Source organism: Aedes albopictus, chromosome 3 (genome assembly GCF_035046485.1).
Source record: "Aedes albopictus strain Foshan chromosome 3, AalbF5, whole genome shotgun sequence".
NCBI lineage: Eukaryota > Metazoa > Arthropoda > Insecta > Diptera > Culicidae > Aedes > Aedes albopictus.
In genome coordinates this window covers 12,649,666-12,671,005 of record NC_085138.1, presented here as the reverse complement: position 1 = coordinate 12,671,005, position 21,340 = coordinate 12,649,666, and the positions used below count along the sequence as shown (strand labels likewise).

General features: G+C 42.0%; 1 protein-coding gene across 3 annotated transcripts in view; it reads right to left on the bottom strand.

Annotated features, from left to right (window-relative positions):
* Window positions 1–21,340, bottom strand: part of LOC109421800 (YLP motif-containing protein 1) — a 38,000-nt gene that overhangs the window by 1,319 nt on the left and 15,341 nt on the right. For 2 of the 3 annotated variants that reach the window (XM_029852208.2, XM_062858498.1), the window contains exons 3-7: window positions 15,032–16,996; window positions 8,606–9,516; window positions 7,580–7,834; window positions 7,415–7,477; window positions 105–156 (exon numbers count right to left, since the gene is read on the bottom strand). In XM_029852208.2, coding sequence (XP_029708068.2) covers window positions 105–156; window positions 7,415–7,477; window positions 7,580–7,834; window positions 8,606–9,516; window positions 15,032–16,996 — 3,246 coding nt within the window. The remainder of the gene's footprint in view (window positions 1–104; window positions 157–7,414; window positions 7,478–7,579; window positions 7,835–8,605; window positions 9,517–15,031; window positions 16,997–21,340) is intronic. The other variant, XM_062858499.1, reaches the window with a different exon arrangement.

The window sequence follows — 21,340 nt, the reverse complement described above, 5'->3', positions numbered from 1 at the left end:
CAAAGAATTTTGAGTCAATTCCTAGAACTTCAAAGGGGCAGAAACTTACAGACTAGATATTGAATCATAATTTGAAATCAATGGAGATATGAAATAATACCAACCTAGGTTCTGCTCGCTCGCGTCGGCGTCCCATTTACTGGTGAAAAATCCGAGCTAGATTTGCCAATATTCATACGTTAGAACCGGTCAACCGGATGTGGTAGTTTGTGAGGGTGAATTGGATTTATCTCTATAATATTGGGTTGTGATATTTGTTGCTGGAATCCGTAGAAAATTCCCACGTTTGGGAAGATTTGGTGATCCAACAGATTCCGCTCGAGCAGTTACTAGAGCATGATTTTTTTTTATATTTATACAAAACATTCAATTATGTGAACGAGAAAACCATCTCTTCCGAAGATGTATCGCGCTCAATCGATTAACATTTGCAACAAGTTTTTTTTTTACATATTCAACACATACACACACGCATATACACACACATACAGATGGACATGTACCTACTATTCAGTTGAATAAGTTGTATCAATTGAAATTTGAGACATAACTATCCATGTAAACATCCGAACCTTTTCTCAAAAATTCATTTTGAAGTGAAACGATAGGATTTTGGCACAACTTTGTTGTACAAAAATGTAGTATTTTAAAGTTTCTAACTGAGCAATCAGAAACTTGTTCAAAAGAATAGTTCGACACTGATTTTTCATTTGGGCCTAACTGACATTTTCGAGTTCTCTTCATCGATCCTCTCTTTGTGTTATTACAGAATGTGTATTGAGTTTTCCAAATATTTTTAGGTTGAAATGCGAAGAAGACGACTACATGTTGCTATAGAAACAAAAAGAATAATTATTTTGTTTATTTTAATCAAGTTATTAGCGAAAGAGAGAGTCGATGAAGAGAAATCGATCAAGTCAGTTAGGCCCTTATGAAAAATCATTGTCGAGTTATATCGCTTTTTTGAAAGTTTAGACATTCATTCATTAACTCTTACTACTATGTTAACTTTTAACCGATTTTCAATTTATTTGGCTCGGTTATCTTCGTACCTACTTCATTTTATAAGTTTGTAAAACTTGTTTTCTGAAATTATGGAAAGCATGGGTTTTACGTGATTTTATCAATATTTCCTTTTTTTACTCGAACTTGTAACTTTGGGCACAAAGTTTCCACCTGCTCAATTTTTTGTACACATCTGAATGGTACACCACTCGCGCGCCCGAACAGCCGCACCTCAGCGAATGGGTTGGTCGTAGAGGCTGCGGCGCCAAGGTTCGGCATGCACACAGATACAAAATTCGCATATGGGTAATTCTCGCTGAGATCGGCCCACTGTTTACACCCTGTCTTCAAAAATGTTTAAGGTGCCGATTTTACTAAAGTCCTCGCTAAAAAAGTAAGGAAAATGCATTTGGTTACTCAAATTGATGGACCCCCCGCTAGTTAGAGCCACAACAATTTTTACAGACCCCCCGATTTTGGTCAAATGGGGGCTCATTTAAACCGTTATAACTCTCCAAAAACCACCTCAAAACGAATTGTTGTTGAACGAGGAAAGATAGACCTACTATTTACAATAATAAAAGTTGGGTTGGCCATATTGATTTTGACCGCCATCTTGAATTTTTATACCAAAACATATTTTTCACCACGATAGCAACCATCGATTTTCAAAATTTTTGCATCAATTGAAAGCTGAGACATTTATACAAAACATATCAAAAAATTAGAGATGTCTTTTTCAAAATGTCATGTCATGTCTTCTTTCAAAAGTTATCTGCTGTTTTGTAAACCGTGCCACTTTTGCGAACTGGGCCCGGTGCCGGCCGTTTACATAAATGCAGCTTTATTTCACAGTGTTTACGAACACGAACTTAAAATCAGAACCCACTAATGGAAAGCTGAAGGTTTAAGCTTTTCAAAACAATAAAAAAAGTTATAAAAACAATGCCCGCATCATTGAGAAACAGTCAAAAACTGAAACGAACCTCCGATTTGCCCAAATTTTGCGGCAGGTGCCTTTGTGTATACATGTAGGCGTAAACTCGGATACTGTTGCATGTCATTGCCGGTGCGCATAAAAATGTATGGAGAAAACGTGGCTTAATTTACAAAACTGCAGATATTCAAATATTATAGATAATCAAATTTTGAGCTCTGTTCAAAACTGTGTATTGTGCCTGTCAAGAATAATCAGAATATCTGCGATTATCTGCCTCTGGTTTCTGATATAAGCGCGACAGTTAGTTACTAATCATGATAGCGTCACCAGATTCTAAAAGTATTTTGCTCCTTTGTATGAGATCGTAGATAATGGAGTAGTACGTTGCAGTCTCGTCTCTACCAAAATCAAGGTAGCACCGTCAAGTTATACGTTGCAGGTAGGCGCAAGGCCATGTGGAGCGACTCATAAATGGTTCTAAAGCCACCACATTGCGGAATGTTCATGTTTCACCCCAACGCGACTATCCGAATGAAGTGATTGAACAAACAATAGCAGCGCGTTGCAAGCCATCTTACCCCAAGGCTACTACGTGATCTACTGGTTCCACAGAAAATATAGCCACTCCAAAAACCAAATCATAGTAAATGAAGTACGACTTGATTCCACGTCTCTGAACTATAGACAGCTGTCAAAAAGGTCTATAGACGTAGAACGCATTTCAACAGCGCCAGCTGGGAAGCCATTGCCGCAACACTGCACAACATGCGGATCCCTGCCTAACTGTGCAAGGTTCTGAAAAGCTACTTCCAGAACCGAGTCTTGGTCTGCGAGACAAACCAGGGTCAGAGGTTGGTTCGTGTCACGGCGGGTGTGCCGCAGGGCTCCATACTCGGCCCAACGTTTTGGAGCATTGTGTATAACGGCGTGTTAAGACTTGAACTACCCGGCTGAATGCCGTTTAGCCGAATCATGATCCAAAGAATTCAGCGGAGGTTTTTGACATTCTAACTGCCAATATGATCATCAGAAATATTTCCTTCTTTTAATCATAGGCTATTCTTTCTAGTTTTGATGTATAGGGATTAATTGGCATTGAAACTGCCAATATTTTATCAAAGGTTTTTCCTTCTTTGAAACATAGGCTGTTCTTTCGAGTTATACTAAAACGAGGAACAGTGGTATGGTCACTTAAGTTCATCATTCATTTTTCGGCCAAACGGCATTCGGCCAAATGGTATTCGTCCAAACGACCCTTTCGGCCAAATGGCGTTCGGCCAAACTGCATTCGTCCAAATGGCCCGGAACCGGTGGAATTCTATCAAAGAAAAGATACTGCTATTGTAAGAAAGACAGACGCTGCGGACTCGTTGGTTAAGTGGCAGCAACAGTGGGCAAATGCGGAAAAAGGTAGGAGGACCCACCGGCTTATCCCAGCATTTATCGATATGGATGTTCAGAAAACACGGAGAGACGAACTTTTACCTAACACCGTTCTCTTCAGGTATTTCAGGTATCGGTTCAACCACATCTCCATTTTCCTCGGCTTGCGACTGAAAATCTGAGTCCTAACAACATTGTAGCGAGAATTTATCAGGCCGAAGATAGTACTAACAAATTTTCTAACAGGAGCCAAAGGGCTCGGCATGATGCATGCGAGTTGCTAAATGGCGAGTATTTGTAAGTAGAATAATAAATTATTAACAACAACATTGTGCATGCTGACCACTGTGTAGAATATAACAAACTACTTGCGGGAGCCGAAAGGCTTAGCAAAAGCATAGGTTTAACAAATTGGTTAGTAATGCATATCACATAGCACTAGGGATGCACATATATACCAGGATATACAGATTTATCTGTATTGCACAGATTTTTGAGCATCCGTACCGATTTCGTTTTATATGAAATGCAGATTTTTGAGCTAGAGAAGCTATTTTATTTTTGTATGATTTTTCATCCAAATTTTGTATAGGATACATATTTTTGAAAAAAAAAAAAATCATCTGGCATCCCTGCATAACAGCTCCCCTCCAAAGTAATACCAGACTAATTTCAAGACCTCGATGTACCATAGAAAACCATCAAATTTTGTGTGTAAATTTTCGTGTAAATTATTTTTAGCGTGTTACACCGATCTGACAGCCCTGACAGTAAAGGACTAAACATAAATTACGTAAGTGGGTACCGAGGATTGTTCACAATGTGCGAACTTGACTGCGGAAAAAATCACGACCATGACGCCGCTGGTAATACTGCATGATGGTGCCGAAGGGGAATTTTAGGTGGTTGATGAACTAACGTATAATAAAAAATAACTACTGATTACAAACTACCACACTCCTTGCAACAATCGAGGAATTTTCCAAGAGTCAGAGAAAGCGTTTCATTGAAAATGCTTAACTGCTTCACAAACGTAACACAGTATTGATACTGCAATTTAGTTATACCACAAAGGAACAGACGTAACACTTAGAAGAAATTTCATTAAAAACATCGTCACGAAAACGTAATCGCCCAATGTTAAATGTGCTGTGTTTGGCCAGGCCGCCACTAGATGGCGGTAGTGAGCAAATGTCAAACAGGAGCAAAATCTAGACCAGCGTCGCGAGTGGTCAATCGACCTACTCAGTGTTGAAAATTTCATTTCGTCATGTCTAAATTCAACCACCTACAGCTCATTTAAGAAGCTGAACCTGAGAATATGCTATATGAAAAACTAGTGCGGCTAGACCAGTTCTGCAAGAAAGTCACGGAAAAACCGCTATTTTTCGAATATTTATGGTAAATGTCACGGACTACCTTCGAAAAAGGCCGATGATATTCACGGTGAATATCATTTGGCATTTTTCAAAGGTAGTCCGTGACATTTACCATAAATATTCGAAAAATAGCGGTTTTTCCGTGACTTTCTTGCAGAACTGGTCTAGTCGCACAAGTTTTTCATACACCATATTCTCAGGTTCAGCTTCTTAAATGAGCTGTAGGTGGTTGAATTTAGATATGACGAAATGAAATTTTCAGCACTGCCTACTACAGAGTATTTAAATCAACCGTTAAAAAGGCGATCTATGGGAAGCGATAAGAGTGTGACGTCTGTGAGAGACAGACGTCACACTCTGTTCGCTTCCTTTCGATCACCTTTTTTTAACGATTGATTCAAACATTTGGTAGGTGGTCGATTGACCACTGGCGGCGCTGACATCGATTTTGTTCCTGGTAGACTTTTGCTCACTACCGCCATTTAGTGATTTCCCGGCCAAAAACAGTGCATTTAGCATTGGGCGATTATGTTTTCATGACGGTTATTTTTAATGAAATTTTTTGAAGTGTTACGTCTGTTTCTCTGTGGTTATACACTACCTAGCCTAACCTTAATCTTTTCAAAACTGCCATATAGGGTCTGGGACCATTTGGGCAGGTGGACCTATTTTGGGCACTTGCTGCTATAACTCACTCAATTTTAAACCGATTGTCTTGGTTTTTGGAGCACGATCAGATACGTACAGTATATATTGACGATTTCCCCCCTTATCAAACGCGACAATTTGAATCCGTCGCGAGTGAAACCATCGCCCGAGTTATCGCCAGCCAATCAGCTGGCGAGAGTCTGACGTTTCTCCGATCTCACTAACACAAACAACAGCAGAGATGGTGCTTGATTGGTCGCGATTATTCAGAAACGCCGACTGGAAGTTGGCAGCGCGTTTTGTCGTGAAAGAAACATACAATAGCAATGATCAAAAATCAAAAGTCAGCCGGATTTAAATTGACTGAGTTATAGCAGCAAGTGCCAAAAATAGGTCCACCACCTGCCCAAATGGTCCCAGACCCTACAATGCAGAAAGACTTTTCAAAGAAAAAGATAAAATTCTCAAAACTTTTCATTTCGTCTTATCCTAATACCGTTATTCCTAATACCACGCACCCCATCGCTGAATGTCATCGGCGGATTATTTAGGAGCTGTTTATAAATCCTGTTGTTCGAATATTAAGGTGAATATATAACGAAGCCACACCTAGAATTTTTGAGAGCACAAATCTGAAGAACCGATTGTCGGTTTGAGCTAAAAAGTTGATCGATTGGTTACCCGCTGGTGGTGACCAATCGATCAACTTTTCAGCACAAACCGACATTCGGACACTCAGACTTTTGTCCATACAAACATTTTGAGGTTTTCAACTTCAATATTTACAAAATAAGGAACGTCACAAAAAATATTATTAACGGCTAAACTTCAGAGAGCTCTAAGAAAACACCGCGGAATATACGATCACAGACAAACAGACGTAACACTCTTGAAAACGGCTTGGCACATGCACTTAACGATCAATTCAAATTTCATTTGATTTCCGCGATCCAGCACCACGCTGCTGAATAATGCAAACGAAACTTACAGGCGATTTGTGTAGTAGTGTGCATGATAGACAAACGTCATATCAAAATCCATCATGTGTCTCGCGTGGTTATACCAACAGGTGGCAGTGTGCCTATAAGAAAGACAGCGGGTAAAAGTTTTTGATGAATTTCCTCCAAGAGTTACGTCTGTTTGTCTGTGACACCATATTTAGTGAACATTTTCTGGGAAACTTTTCACGCGACATGTAAAACATACATGTTCAGTCAAGATGGTTAATTGGTATCGTACAGCGATAATCATTTAATTTCCATTAACGGAAGAACAATGCAATACTCGAACAGTACCAATTGTCCTAATACAAAGCCAACGACGTTATCATCGATTCTTTTTGGGAGCTTTGGGTTATAGGGGACCGGAACCCATCTTAAGCAAAATGCTCCCATTACCGTCCTATCGAAAAAAAGCTAATAAGCACGATTTGTTTTATATTTTATTTTTGTTAGGATTGAGCATTCATGACAACAAAAAGAACGGAAACCATCGGTGATTAAATCGTCTGTTTTTGAAATAGGATGACCAAGGGTACTCATAAGTGTTTTTTATCAAATCTCTTTTCATAGAGTCAGAATTTACAAATGAACAGAATTAATTAAAAAATGATCAGTTATCACTTTTAAGATAATTTCTATAATGAAAACATACCTAAAAGGCACCATACTATGCGCACCTAGGGCCTAACTTTATGTACTCTGTAAAAAATCGTGAAACGATATTGCTGAATGCATAATGCAAACTTTTTTCCACGGAATACTAGCTAGTGATTACGGGCATGTGGGAAAAACATGAATGTAGGAAAGGTGTGGTTATCGCCCAAATGCGCAAAGTTTGATGCCTACACGGAATTAGGTTCATATAACAAAAGTGAATGTTAATAAGAATAGTGCTCATTGAACACTAATCTGAAAGTTAGGTATCTCCTCATAGAGAAATTGAGTGGCAACTAAGCGATGTTTAGCAAACATGTGACCAGCAAATTGGCTCCGACAGAAACTTTTCCGCTGTGGAAGAGAAGAAGCAAACAAAATCGCAAAACTGGTCAACACCTCACCTCTGGCCCTTCTAAATTGGAATCCTCATCGTCTACGTCCTCATCCTGAGGTTGAAAGTTGTCCTGTCGACGAAATCGTAAAAAAGGTTTAGTAAAAAGAATCTTACCCCACTATGAACTGGTAGAAAAGTCGAATCATAAGTAACTGCCCAAAACAGATCATACTTCCTCATCCCCCGCAGGTTGGTCACCGTCTCCTGGCGTGGCGAAGTCGTCCTCTTCCGTGCACAGGTCCATATCCGTCGGCTGGGGCTCTTCGGTTTCCACCGGGTCGAACAACATGCTCGCATTGATCTGCACGTGCTCGTTTGGACACAGGGCCCACCGGTTGGCATAGGCCCGGATGTCATCCACCGTGCGTTTGTGGATGTTCTGCTCGATGCACATCTCCATTTCGGTTTGTAACGTGCAAGTGTAGACCTTGAATGAGTTTCAGATGAAAAATCGTTGTAAGCGTAAGAGATGAATAATTGAAATATGAACTTTACTTTAAACAGTCAATGTGTTCTTCTCTAGGAACAGATCAGTCTTGTCGCATTTGAAGTTTTCAAACGAGCAGTTTAAATAACGAACTGCTCTATTGATTAACCAACGTTAATCGTTGGAGAAATTCACGTTTTAGGACATCCTAGCTAAAGAGTAAGGGGTACGATTAACGTTCCCGTTCATCTGCCGGGCACATAATTCAACAACTTTATAAAGGGTTTGGTAGGGCGATTTGACTTATGGTTGCATCGGCAATACGAACATTTGAAGCTTTTTCCGAACTAACATTTTTGCTGTATATAAGCTTTAAAAGAACTTTTACTAGCGCGTTTAACTCATAAGCTTTTATGCAGCTATCTTTAATTATGTCGTTGAAAACTGGCGATCACCGCTGCAACTTTCACCTTCTATTCTGCGGGGCGATCACGTTACTATAGGATTTGTGTCTGCACAGCACGAGAATACGGTATGAATTGTGTCACGTGAATTAACGATTGGCTAGTACTATATGAATGAATATTTCGTCTTTTTACAATAATATTTGCCAGTACTTCGGTAACATGATTTCGATAATCGTTACTTGTAGGTAAAATTACTAAAACTTGATAATGATTTACTGGTAATGAGTTTGAGGAATTATCAATTTTCAAATATAAATGTGAAGAAGCTTCGACAGCTTCTCACTAGTTGAGGAAATCAACTTACCTTAAATCCATTGCTACGTCCGAAGTTGTGGAACTCATTGTAATGTTCCAACCGTTCGTTCACGCAATCGACTATGACGAAGTTGTACAGCCGCTCGGTGATGGTCCGCTTGAAAGCCTTGATCAGATTTTTCATGTACTCCTCCTCCATATCGGCGTCAAACTCGTATTCGGACTTAGTGACCAGGACGGGGCGTCCCGTCACCGGATCCGGTTCCCGTTCCTCTTTCTCAACCAGGAAGTAATCGTCGATACTCAACACGCGGGGAGCCTGTCCACCGTGCTTCACTTCGCAGTCCTTAATCAGCCGGGCTAGGTATGATTTGCCACTGCCGGGAACACCTCTCATAATGAAGCAAATCCTCGGGGGCCTCTTGAACCTTCCCGGCGGCAGTAGCAGATCTTCGATGCAAACTATCGGAGTCGCAGGCAGATAAAACGGTGAGTTTTGATCTTCACTCTCCTCCGAGCCCCGCTTCATGTCCAGTTCGTAATCACTTGGCCGTTCCACAACCGGGGCACTGTTGGCCATGAATGCCGGCGGAATCAGTTGTCTTTCGTCGATATCTCCATGGTTCATATCCTCAAAGGAATCGTGTTCCTGCCCATGCTGTTCTCGCAGCTTCTGCTTCCGTATGGAGGAGGCCCGTTTGCCTCGTTTTGTGCTCGGACGATTCGGACGATCATCGTTCATCAAGATGAACTTGCTCGGGTAGTTCGGATTGCTCTCGTCCGGATGAGGATTGTCATGCATAGCAGCTAGGCGGTTAGTCGAATTGTCCGTATAATTTGGCGGGCGATCAAACATAAACGGAGGAACTTCATGCCTAGATCCAGGCCCCAGCGACGGCGGCGCATGGTTGTAATCGAATGTTTTCGGTGGTGGCTGCTGGAAGTCATCGTTTGAGAAACCTGAAAGTATAACACATGCACGTTGACGAAAACAAAATCGAGTGTTTCTCTACGGAAATTGGAATGTATCGAGCCCCAACGCAAAATCGGGTACATATAGCTATGTAGTTGGCTTTGTGGTAATATGATCTGGCATTTCGAAAGCTTAAACTAAAAACAATGCTGTTTGCTTCAGCAATTCCGCCAAGATTTTTCAAAAATCATTTCAAAGATAGTGAGAAATTCGCCCAGGGATTACTTCAGAAATTCCTCTGGATAATTGTTCAGAAATTTCTACTTTTGGAGAATGTATCGGAGTTCCCTTAAAGAGCGGCTGTTCGAGCCCGTATGAAGTTGATCATCAATATTAACTTCTTTTCTCGATCAGCCTAGATAGCTGTGTAGTGTCGGTAGCGGCTGTCTCAATTGGCTAAGAATAACACTACGAACCGCCTGCTGCAGTGGTAAGAGTCCACTAAACAGGTGAGCCCTAATTCATGGTGTGATGCGGCTTTATGCTTACCGTGCCTAGGAATGAATGGCTAGGGGGGTCTAATAAAAACCTAACCGCAAACGGAGCCTGCGGAGTACCAGGGCACCCTCCAAAGTATGTTGCCACTGCGCTAACCGGAGCAATGGTGCAGTGGACCTTGTGTTTCTCCGAGACAATCAGCTGCCCTTCTTTAGTCTCACTTGTTGCTAAATAAGGGCGGGATTATGAAGATGTTGTTAATTAGTTTAAATTTTCACCTATATGGTTTCGCATTATGCGATTTACACAGTGTATTCTGTGTATCCTCGCCTTTGGCGTTTTCCAATCGATACCGATCTGGTTTTGTTGCTGCTGTTCTTTGTTGTGCTGTTGTTGCGAAGAGTTTAATCTTGCCTAGTTTGGGTAGTGGCTACGGTTAATAGCTCAGATCAATCTTCAGCATAAAAGAACAGCAACAATCAATTTTTTGCAGACTTATGCAAAATTGTACAGCCCAAGTGGCCTTGGTCCAAGAACCTTACTTTCGTACGGGGAATTTCTATCTAGGAAACCTTGTGAACCCGGTGTTTGCTACTTTCAGTAAAAATGAAATGGCAAACTCGCGTGTCATGCCTCGAGCCTGTGTGCTTGTTAACAACGCAATTGTTGCTACACACATCTCTGAACTAACACCAAAGATGTAAGTGCTATCACAATTGATGATTGTTGGAAATCGCAACAGGAAATACGTCAATTTTTCGGTTTATTTACCGCAAGATGAACCCTCCCCTACAGATGCTTTCAAACAAGTCATCGCATACTGCACTTCAAAAGGCTTTCCGCTAATTGTTGGCGGTGATGCTAATGCTCACCATATCATCTAGGGCAGCTCAGACATTAACTCAGACAGGCTCCAGTTTGATGGAATACTTAAGTAGTGCAGATCTTGGATTATTTAACATAGGCAACCGCCCAACCTTCATGGTAACTGCTAGAGATGAAGTGTAAGACATTACGCTTTGCCCTAACAGAATTAGTCACGAGTTGACCAATTGGCATGTGTCAGATGAAGAATCGTTATCTGACCATCGCTACTTTTTTTTTAAACATGTGAATGTTACTTCGCAAACTTTGCGTTTCAGGAACCCCCGGTCACCCAACTGGGATCTCTTTACCGATTTGGTTGCAGCCAAATTTCATGGATACTGACCAAGTGATTTAGATGATGCCGTTGATACTACAGCTTTCGAAGAAGCTTGCCCTCTACGGTCTGTAAAGACCACAAGGGGAACCCCTTGGTGTAACTCTGATCTGGCCAAGCTCAGGAAACAATGTAGAAAGAGTTGGAACAGACGACGTTCGGCTGGAGGCGGAGGCTTTAAGGACGGCTCGCAAGGCCTACCAAAAAGCTCTCCAGTCTGCTGAACGATCCGGCTGGAAAAACCTTTGTACAGACGTTTTCAGTTTGAGTGAAGTCGGTCGATTGAACAAAATCCTTGCAAAATCTAAGGATATCCAAGTGAACGAACTCCGTTTGTCAAATGGCGACTTTACTTCCTTTGATGAGGAAGTTTTGGAATGTTTATTCAGTATACACTTCCCCGGATGTGTGGATATTACATCGTCGGATAAACCTGATGTCTTTTCTTGTAGTTATGATTTTTTTAGCTTCGACTCGGAGTATCATAACTATAGAATCGATTGAGTGGGCAGCAAATAGCTTTGCTCCTTTCAGATCACCTGGAGCAGATGGGATATATCATATCTTGCCTTCAGAAGGGATTTGATTATTTCAAACATGTTTTGAAAAAACTACTTGTTTGCAGTTTTGCTACAGGGTATATTCCCAAATCCTGGCGGGATATTACTGTAAAGTTTATTCCGAAAGTGGGTCTAGCGTCGTATGAAGAAGCAAAGAGTTTCAGACCTATCTGTTTGACCTCTTTTCTTCTGAAATGCTTAGAACGCATTGTCGATCATCACATCCGTGATGTTCATCTGGCCAGCATGCCTCTTCATGTGAACCAACTTGCTTACCAATCTGGAAAGTTCACTGCGACTATTTTACTTACACAAGGTTGTTTACGATATTGAGAGAGAATTCACTCAAAAGCAATCTTGTTTGGGTGTTTTCTTAGATATCGAGGGTGCTTGTGACAATGTGCCTTCCGTTGCCATATTGAAAGTACGGAGTCATGGTATATCTCCAATGATTTCCAATTGGATTTACCAAATGTTCAAAAACCGACATCTCTTCTCGACATTGCGTCAGGCAGCGATTAGGAAATTGAGCGTTTGTGGATGCCCCCAAGGGGGAGTCTTCTCACCACTTTTGTGGAATCTCGTAGCAGATACGCTATTGAGGCAACTCAATAATAGCGGTTTTCTTAGTTATGGTTTTGCCGACGACTACCTACCATTGTTAGTTGGTATGTGTATCACCACCGACCTGATGGAAAGCGCCCTTCAGGTAGTTGAGGGTTGGTGTCGCCAATATGGCCTTTCGGTTAATCCGAGTAAAACATCTATTGTTCTTTTTACGGAAAGGCGAAACCGTAATGGCGTTCGACCTTTATGTCTCTTTGATTCTGAAATCGATGTGACTGAACAGGTAAGATACGTTGGAGTTATTCTTGATTACAAGCTTTCCTGGACACCTCATATTGAGTTCAGAATCAAGAAAGCTAGCATGACTTTCTGGCAATGCCGGTGAACCCTTGGTAAAACTTTGGTGTCTAAAACGCAAGTACAACTGTTGTTCGGCCAATATTGGCCTATGGATGTCTTGTGTGGTGGCAAAAGGGCGAAGTGAGAACGGTCCAATAAAAATTAGGCCATCTCTAAAGGGTGTGCTTAATGGCGATGTCTGGAGCGTTCTTTTCAACCTTCCACGGCAGCGCTCGAAGTTCTCTTTGACGTTGCCCCACTACACATTCATCTCAAATAAATAGCACTTTCTTGCACTTACCGCCTATCGGTACTCGGTTTACTAGAGGAAACTCCTGTGAACCGCTGATCAACACACACCTCGTTGTTTCCACTATTGGTGAATTGGGACAAAGTGGTTTTTGCTCCAAGTGATCTAACAATTGCTTGTAATTTTCCATATAGGACATTCTCCACGAAATTCCCTTCCCGGGAAGAGTGGACATCTTCAAGAAGTATTTCAGAAGGCATCGTATGTCTCCCTTCCCGAAGGTCGAGCAGGTGCTAGTGTTTATTCTCGTGAGCTAAGGTTGCATCAGTCTTATTCACTTGGTAGACACTGCACCGTTTTTCAGGCTGAAATCTTTGCTCTTATGTGCGGAGTGCAATCAGCACTTCAGCAGCATGTAATGGGCAAAGTAATATACTTCTGTTCAGATAGCCAGGCTGATATTAAAGCACTTGCTTTGGCCAACTCTAGGTCAAAATTAGTTAATGCTTGTCGAACTCAAAACGAGGAGCTGAATTCAGCAAACGCCGTACACCTTCTATGGGTACCTGGCCATTCTTCCATCGCTGGAAATGAAATGGCTGATGAGCTAGCTCGCACTGGAGCATCACATGACTTCATTGGCCCTGAGCCAGCTATTCCGATATCGAAGTGTTGGGTAAAGCTTCAGATTCACACCTTGGCTACTACTCAACACAAACAATACTGGAATAGCTTGGAGTAATGTGGTCAAACAAAATTGTTTTGAGTCATCTTTAGGGGTGGCAGAGTATCTAACAAATCTGTCTAAGCAGAATTGCAGCATGCTGGTCAAAGTATTGACTGACCACTGTCGACTCAGCTATCACATGGCGAATATTCAGCAAGCTGATTCATTTGTATGTGATAGCTGTGAATCCGATTATGGAAGTTTGTATCATTTGATATGCACCTGTCCAGTTTTTGTGCAACTGCGTTTCTGAGTACTCGGTAAACACTTCAGAAACCGACTTCAGAAACCTGAATCTTCAGGATGTTTTGTTGTTCGTGACCCGCTGTGGTGAAGAGCTATCGGCTTTCTTTACGCTTTATGCGTTATCACAGTGCCCTTTTCAGGGCGCTGTGAATCCATTGTAGTATGTTTAGACATGTATGACGACCCTAATCCCTTACCTATTTTTTCCCCTTTCCCTTCTTTTTTTTTCTTTCACTCTCCCTCAGGTAAATGATGAATAGGCTCGTGTTCATGGCGATGACACAAATTTTCCAAATGGAGGAAAATGTGTCTCTGGAGCCGACCTACTGCTACCCTACTCTTACATCTACGAATGAAATTCTCAATCAGGTTTCCAATCTGGTAGTCAGTCTCCTTCTTCCTGTTAATACAAGATGATTCAGCCGACGGCTGTAAATCTCAATAATAGAGATAAGTAATGATTAGGTACCGCGACATCACCCAATTCCAATCACTTTTTTCGATTCCTAATTCTGTTCACCCCATTTGTTTTACATGGCGTGAACGGCATTAGGAACTGAAAAAAAAGATTGGAATTAAGTGATGTCACAGTCCCGCACCCTAGCAGTACCTCGCATGACATGACATTCTGAGCCTTCCAATCGAACAAGGACCAGGACTTCATAGAAAAAAAAAAACCTTCGGAAACAGTATTGAAAACCATAACAAATGGGTCGAATATCCTTCCATTCTTTAATGAAAAATCTAACAGTTCCATGTTCAACCTATCGCTCCTTCGATTCCATAGCTCTGAGACCATCGCAATGATCGCGTCCCCTATGGGTCTGATAAAGGAGTTCACAAATTGAATCGAAATCTAACAGGTTAATCGAATGATAGTATTTGGTTTTATTGAAGCATTCCCTCCTAATGTGTAGTACGAATGGATCGACAAGGGGGTTTAGAGCGGGAATGGAATTTTCTTCCGTAATGGACATGCAAATTAGTGCACGAACAAATACGAAGAATACTGTCTAAAATTCCCTAACTTGGACAAAGGTGTGTCGTACAGTTCCGGACATTGTAGTGAACTCCAAGTGTGTTTTGTTTCATTTGCCAATCTTCTTTCCTCTTGAACTATCAGTGGACCCCATACCAACCCCATGGTTATAATTCTTAATAAAAGGGAACCTACGTCCTCGGCCTCCGCCGCCGCCGCCGCCTCCTCCTCCTCCACGTCCTCCTCGAGGTCCACCGCGATGGAATGGCGGTGGTTGCCGTTCGTCTCGATCGCCTCGCCTGTCCATATTCCGCCAATCGTTGTTCCGCTGACCGAAACGTAGATCTTCGTCTTTTCTGCTGATGTCCGGATTACCTCCACCGCCACCACCACCAACATTACTTCGCCAATCCTGAGTCCTCTCGTCAACGTCTTTTGACACCGGACCACTGCTACTGTGGCCATAGTCGAACACCGTTGGTCTTCCGTTGGAATAGTCAATCACCTGCTTCGGTCTGAAGAAGTCATCATCGCCAGCAAATGGGTTAGCCCTCTTCTGTCCGGGTTCCTCTTTGACGGGTTTGGGCATTCCTCCTTGCCAGCGACTTTCCCCACCATTATTGCCACCCTGCTGGAACGGGCGATTCTTGGGCATTTCGAGCATTGTCTGTTCCTTTTCACGGTCCTTTTTCTGCTTGAGTAGCTCAATGGCAAGTATCATTTTGGTCTTCCGTTCTTCGAACACTTCTACGTTTTCGTAGCGGTCGTAAATTTCCTCATACTCGTCCTCCGTCATCCATTCCGGTTTCGGAACCGCACAGGGCGTTCCGAGTTCCGGATCGATTTGCAGCTCATCCTGGTGTCCGTCATAGTACTTCCAGTTGTCGTCGTCTTCGTCTTCGCCAGGAGGAGGACAGTTGGAACCGTTGAATGGTTCCTCTTTAACCGGAGGACGTTGGCTGAAATCATTTCGGAACGGTTCGTGCTCACGTTCCGGGCCGGGTTCTTGTTTAATGTCACGGTTTGCTCCAGCCCATCGAGGCTGACGCTGACGAGAAGTTGATGAGCAGCTACTCGGTGCCGGCGATGGCTGATCCGATCTGTAAGGTCGTGGCACTGGGTGCGATCCAATTGGCGGTGGAGGCCGACTTAGGTCAATGCCCAGCAGCGGAGGAGGAACACTAGCGTCAAAGCCGCCGCCAAAAGATCCACCACCGAAACGATTCGGAGGAGGTCCTTGAGTGAAATCACGTGGCGGTGGCGGTTGGTTGCGATGGAAGTCATCGAAATCATGACTGCGGTCATCCATTGAGACTACCGAGCGGCGGTCGTCATGGAAGGAAGTGCGACTCCGTTCCTCCGAAAGCGGTGTATGAACTTCCGGAGCACGTGCTATGTTTTGCATGGGAGTGATTTTACCGGAACTGCCGTTCTGGTTTGCATTGATGACTGCACCTGCAGCGTTTTGAATTTGCTGAAGCAATTCGTGATTAACAGGATTAGTCAAAGCTACACCTTGGCCATTGTTGTTACCGGAAATAACATTCAGCAATGCGCTTACTTTTGGATCCTTCAATAACGACGCTAATGCGTTTACTGGATTTGCCGGTGGCTTCGTATTATCCTGCTTCAATTGTCCCATGTTCGTCTTGTCTTCATTTTCTTCTTCAAGATTAATGACCTCCATAACTTCCTCGTCGATCTCATTCGCCGGCTTATCGTCCTCATTGATGAAATCCAATCCGGGGATTCCACCGCCACTGGCCGCGCCTCCACTGAGGGCATTTTTAAACAATCCCACTTCCGCCCCACCAGATTCCTCCTCCGGTGGTGGCGGAGGCGGCGGTTGACCGTACTGATAGCTTCCGGACGAGGCAACACTCGTGACACTAGCGGACGCAGCCGCCTTGGCAGCCGCGATTTCCTCCAGTCGCTTATTGCGCAAGTGTTCGCGTCTTTCCAGCAACTTCTTGCGACACTCGATGAACTTCTTCTCGTACTCGAGGTATGCGTTTCTGTCCGGGTGGTTGGCATTCTTCCGCTTCCAGTTGTCAAACTCTTCCTCCCACTTGCGGAATTGTTCGTCGAATGCAAGCTCCTCGGCAGTCTTCTGACTCTGTTCCGATTCGTCATCCGGAGCAGGTGGTGGAGGTGCCGGAGCTGGAAAGAAACATGAAAGAAAAAGATATTGAGTATACCTAACACAAAATGGATGAAGGCTATCAGAAAACTACTAATCTGGCAATCTATTATTCAGGGTGTCTACTCGTTAACAAAATTGAAATTCCTCGATTTTTAAAGGCTTGAAAATAATTCCAGGAAAAAATCCACGATTCACTAATTGAGCAGAGACAAACATTTAAAACACAACATAGCTCTTATGGAGCCAAAAGAGCTTCTCTAGAGTCACCCACCATAGTTCCTCTGGAGCACACGTAGCCCATCGAGAGCTCCAAAGCTCCTTTGGAACCCACAGTTTTCCAAAATGTATATTCAGCTGAGACTCACAGAGTGCTCCTTTGTAGACCACGCTGATAATCTGAAGCTCACCGGTCTCATATGGAACACCAACAGAGTCCATGATATCGATCTCATGAAGCTTGTCTGAAGCACTGTGTAGAGTGTAGAGAACGTCTCAAGATCCCAGAGTGTTTCTCTGCAAACTGGGAAAAACTTCTCAAGAGACTACTGAAAGCTCTCTTGAGATCTTCTCTGAAGCCTACTGAATGTTTCCATAAAACTCCAAAAAAGTCATCTGTAGACCATAGAGCTCTCTTTGAGCCAACAGACCTCCTCTTGAACCAACATAGCTCCTCTGGAGCATTTTCAGCCAACATAGCTACTCTGGAGTCCCAGACCTCCTATGGACCCCACAGAGTCCTCAGAATATATCGTATGGTACTCCTTTTCAGCCATCAGAACTTTCTTTGAGCTCGCGGATCTCACTTGGAGCTTATAGACTTCACCTCCAACTCATGAAGCTTGTCTGAAGCCCACATGCATTCTCTACATTGTGAAGGACAACTCTAGAATCCAGAGTACCTACTTCTCTGCAAACTGAGAAGAATTTCTTAAAAGACTACTCAATGCTCTCTTGAGATCTTCTCTCAAGTCTACTGCACTTTTCTGGGTCCAGAAGGCACCGATAAAGTTCTATGTAGACCGCAGAGCTCTTCTCGATCCAAAAAGAACTCCTCTAGAGCCACCATTGTTCCTCTGGAGCACACGTAGCTCATCAGGAGACTACGTAACTCCGCAGTTAGCAGATCTTTTTTTATGAGTTTACGCTGATAACACTAGTTTACAAAATAAAACGAAAGTCGTGAACTTCTGTCAACGACCAAAATGTTTGAAGCATAATTTAGCGCTGATTTCGAAACCGTGCTTCAAAAAATTTAAAGTAGAACAGTTTTTGAGTTTTAGCTCAATATCGAGTTTTACAACTTTTTAAAATATGGAATTTAATAAAATTCAAATATCTTGCGTTTTGTTCAACCAATTTTAAATCTTTTTCCATAAATTAAAAGCTGAATATAATACCATTCAATCATCTGAATGCAGGTTTTGCGTCAGATTGATGAAATTCAAGATATTGACGAGTTTTGGGGACGATATTCTTAAATTTTCGCAAATTTTCCAAAAATATATGAAGAAATGTATTTTTTCAATAAGAAAAAATCAATTTAAAAATTATTTCTCAACGTTCATTTGACATATTATATGTAGGCGAGATACAGTAAAAAATTCAGCTCAATCGGAGCATTGATTACGGAGAATGAGATATATGAAGTGAGCGACTTTGCTTAAAAATAGAACAAAAATCGATTTCAAATCATCAACCTTGTATGGAAAGTCGAAAAAATTTCCTCTCTACTGTATTTTTTTCCTTCGCGTTTTCGAACTCAGGGCATGATTCTACACCAAAAACAATCATCAGCTTACCGAGTTCAAAAATGCAGTAAACTAGTGTAACTGTAGCTTACAGAGCCCATCTCGAGCTCACGAAGCTTGTCTGAAGTCCATAGATTATCTCTGCAGCGTAGAGAGTGTCTTTACAGCAAAGAGTGTTTCCCTAATCTACGAAAAGCTTCTCAGGATCCCGTTGAGAACAGCTCGCCGACGTACGGTGTACGGTTTGGGTCAAAAACGACCCTAATGCACAAGGATGGTTAAAAAGCGCACGAAACTTTTCCAAAGACCACAAGGATCTTTTCTCGAGTTCATGGAGCTTTCGAATTCTTCAGAATTCAGCTCTGGACACAAAAGCATTCCTCTGGAGACTAAAGGTCTCCCCTGGAAGCCAAAGCTCTCCTGGGGAGACCATAGCTCTCTTCTGGAGACTGGAGCTATCCTCTGGAGACTGGAGCTCTCTTTTGGAGACCAGAGCACTCCTGTAGAGACCAGAGTGCTCCTCTGGACTCTATGGAATCCTCTGGAGGCCAAAGCTCTCCTCTGGTGACCAGAGAGCTCCTATGGAGACCATAGAGTTCCTGGAGACCAAGGAGACCAAGATAAATCTTCGGAAAATGCCAATGATATTCATGGTGAATATCAATTGCCATTTTTCGAGGGTAGTCCGTGACATTTACCTTACCGCACAAGTTTTTTATATACCAAATTCTCAGGTTGAGCTCCTAAAATGAGCTGGATGTGATTGAATTTAGAGATTACGAAATGACATTTTCAGCACTGCCTGTAACGGCGCTGTCAACAACGGTACTAGACTCTAGCATCATGCGAGCGAAGCGTACGAGAGACGCGAAGAACATGTTGCGACCCAGCATCCAGAAGATGGCCAAACTTGGAAGGATATGATGGGCAGGGCATGTTGCAAGAATGCCGGAAAACTCTGTAAAGTTGATGTTCGCCACTAATCTGGCTGTCAGAAGGAAAGGCGTGGAATGCTCTACACATGCTCTGCCAGATATTTTCTAGGATAATTTGTCTTGTATTCCTTTTAATTTTTTTTTGTTTTCGAAAACTACCATCAGAACTTCAAAGATTTGGTAAGAAACATTTCGAGAATGCTTTCAGTTAACCAAAAAGTTCGTTTACAAATCGGTTCTGAAACGTCTCAAAAACAGTCATAAATTAAATTTTAATAAGGGCCTGTCCATTATTTAGTCTTTGCGGAGCTTTTTGTCAGATTGCACTTGGCTTCCTTCCGATAATTCTCCGGGAATTTCTTACAAGGAATGTTGTGAGTTATCCCAGAAGACATTCCGAAACAAAGTTCCGGGAAAATCCCTGCAAGAGCTCTGGGAACAACTATTACAGAAAACCCATAAGCAGCATCCAAAATCTCGGGAAAATTTCTGGTAAAAGATTCCGGTAAGAGCTCTGGGAATAATCATGAGAAAATCTGTAAAAAATAATATCTCATGGGTAAAAATCCGTTTCCAAAAACATGACGAAAAAGTAATAAAATTTGCCGCTTCATGAATTTTTATAAAAAAAAGTCATGGTTGCCAAAGACGTTATGACAAACTTTTTCTTGTTCACTTTTATGAAACATTATGATGCTCAGTCATAGAAGCCATGCCGTAGAACTAGGCCGCAGAGTCATGAAACCGTATTACGAAAAAAATAATGAAGCACTACAAACGCATACCTATTAAAATATAACATATTGTAGTGGAACACTACAAATGCGTAATAAATTGGGACATCACACTTGGTCAAATACAACACAGAACATAAATGTTGCCCTGTTATCCTATTGGATAACAATTTCACAGCGCAACATTTTTTTGTCTCAAGAGCAAACTTATGTGTCTCCGAAGGATTTTGGGCCGCTGAATCCGAATCCGTGCTCAGATTTGCTCCAACACGTCACAATTTTGAGCTATACCTCAATTTATAGGGCAAAATATGCGATTTTGGGCTTTTTTGACTGCAAACCATTAAGCTTGGAAATATTTTTTTTAAGCAATCAAAAGGTTAATTGGTCAATTAACATCTAAATTAACGACTCATGACAAATATTTCGTTTTACGGAATCAAATTTGATAGATTTAAGCATTTTATATTAGTATGAAAACTTGCATGCAACTTTTGGAGGATGACTTGTATGGGAAATATCGTACCTAACATAAATCGCTTAAAACTATTAAATTCGATTTGGTAAAACGAAATATTTTGCATGAGTCGTTAATTTAGATGTTAATTGACCAATTTACCTTTTGATTGCTTGAAAAAAATTTTTGCTTGCTTAATGGCTAGCAGTCAAAAAAGCCCAAAATCGCATATTTTGCCCTATAAATTGAGGTATAGCTCAAAATTGTGACGTTTTAGAGCAAACCTGAGCCCGGATTCGGATTCAGCGGCCCAAAATCCTTCGGAGACACATAAGTTTGCTCTTGAGACAGACAAAAAGTTATTTTTTGTTACGCTGTGTTTCCAATAACAGGATGACGAGGTTTCATTAATGTTGTTGGTCCATCAGTCAATCCTGTATCGTATTTTCTCTGGCAGGTTGCCTTTCGTTCGCAGCATTAGTTGCTT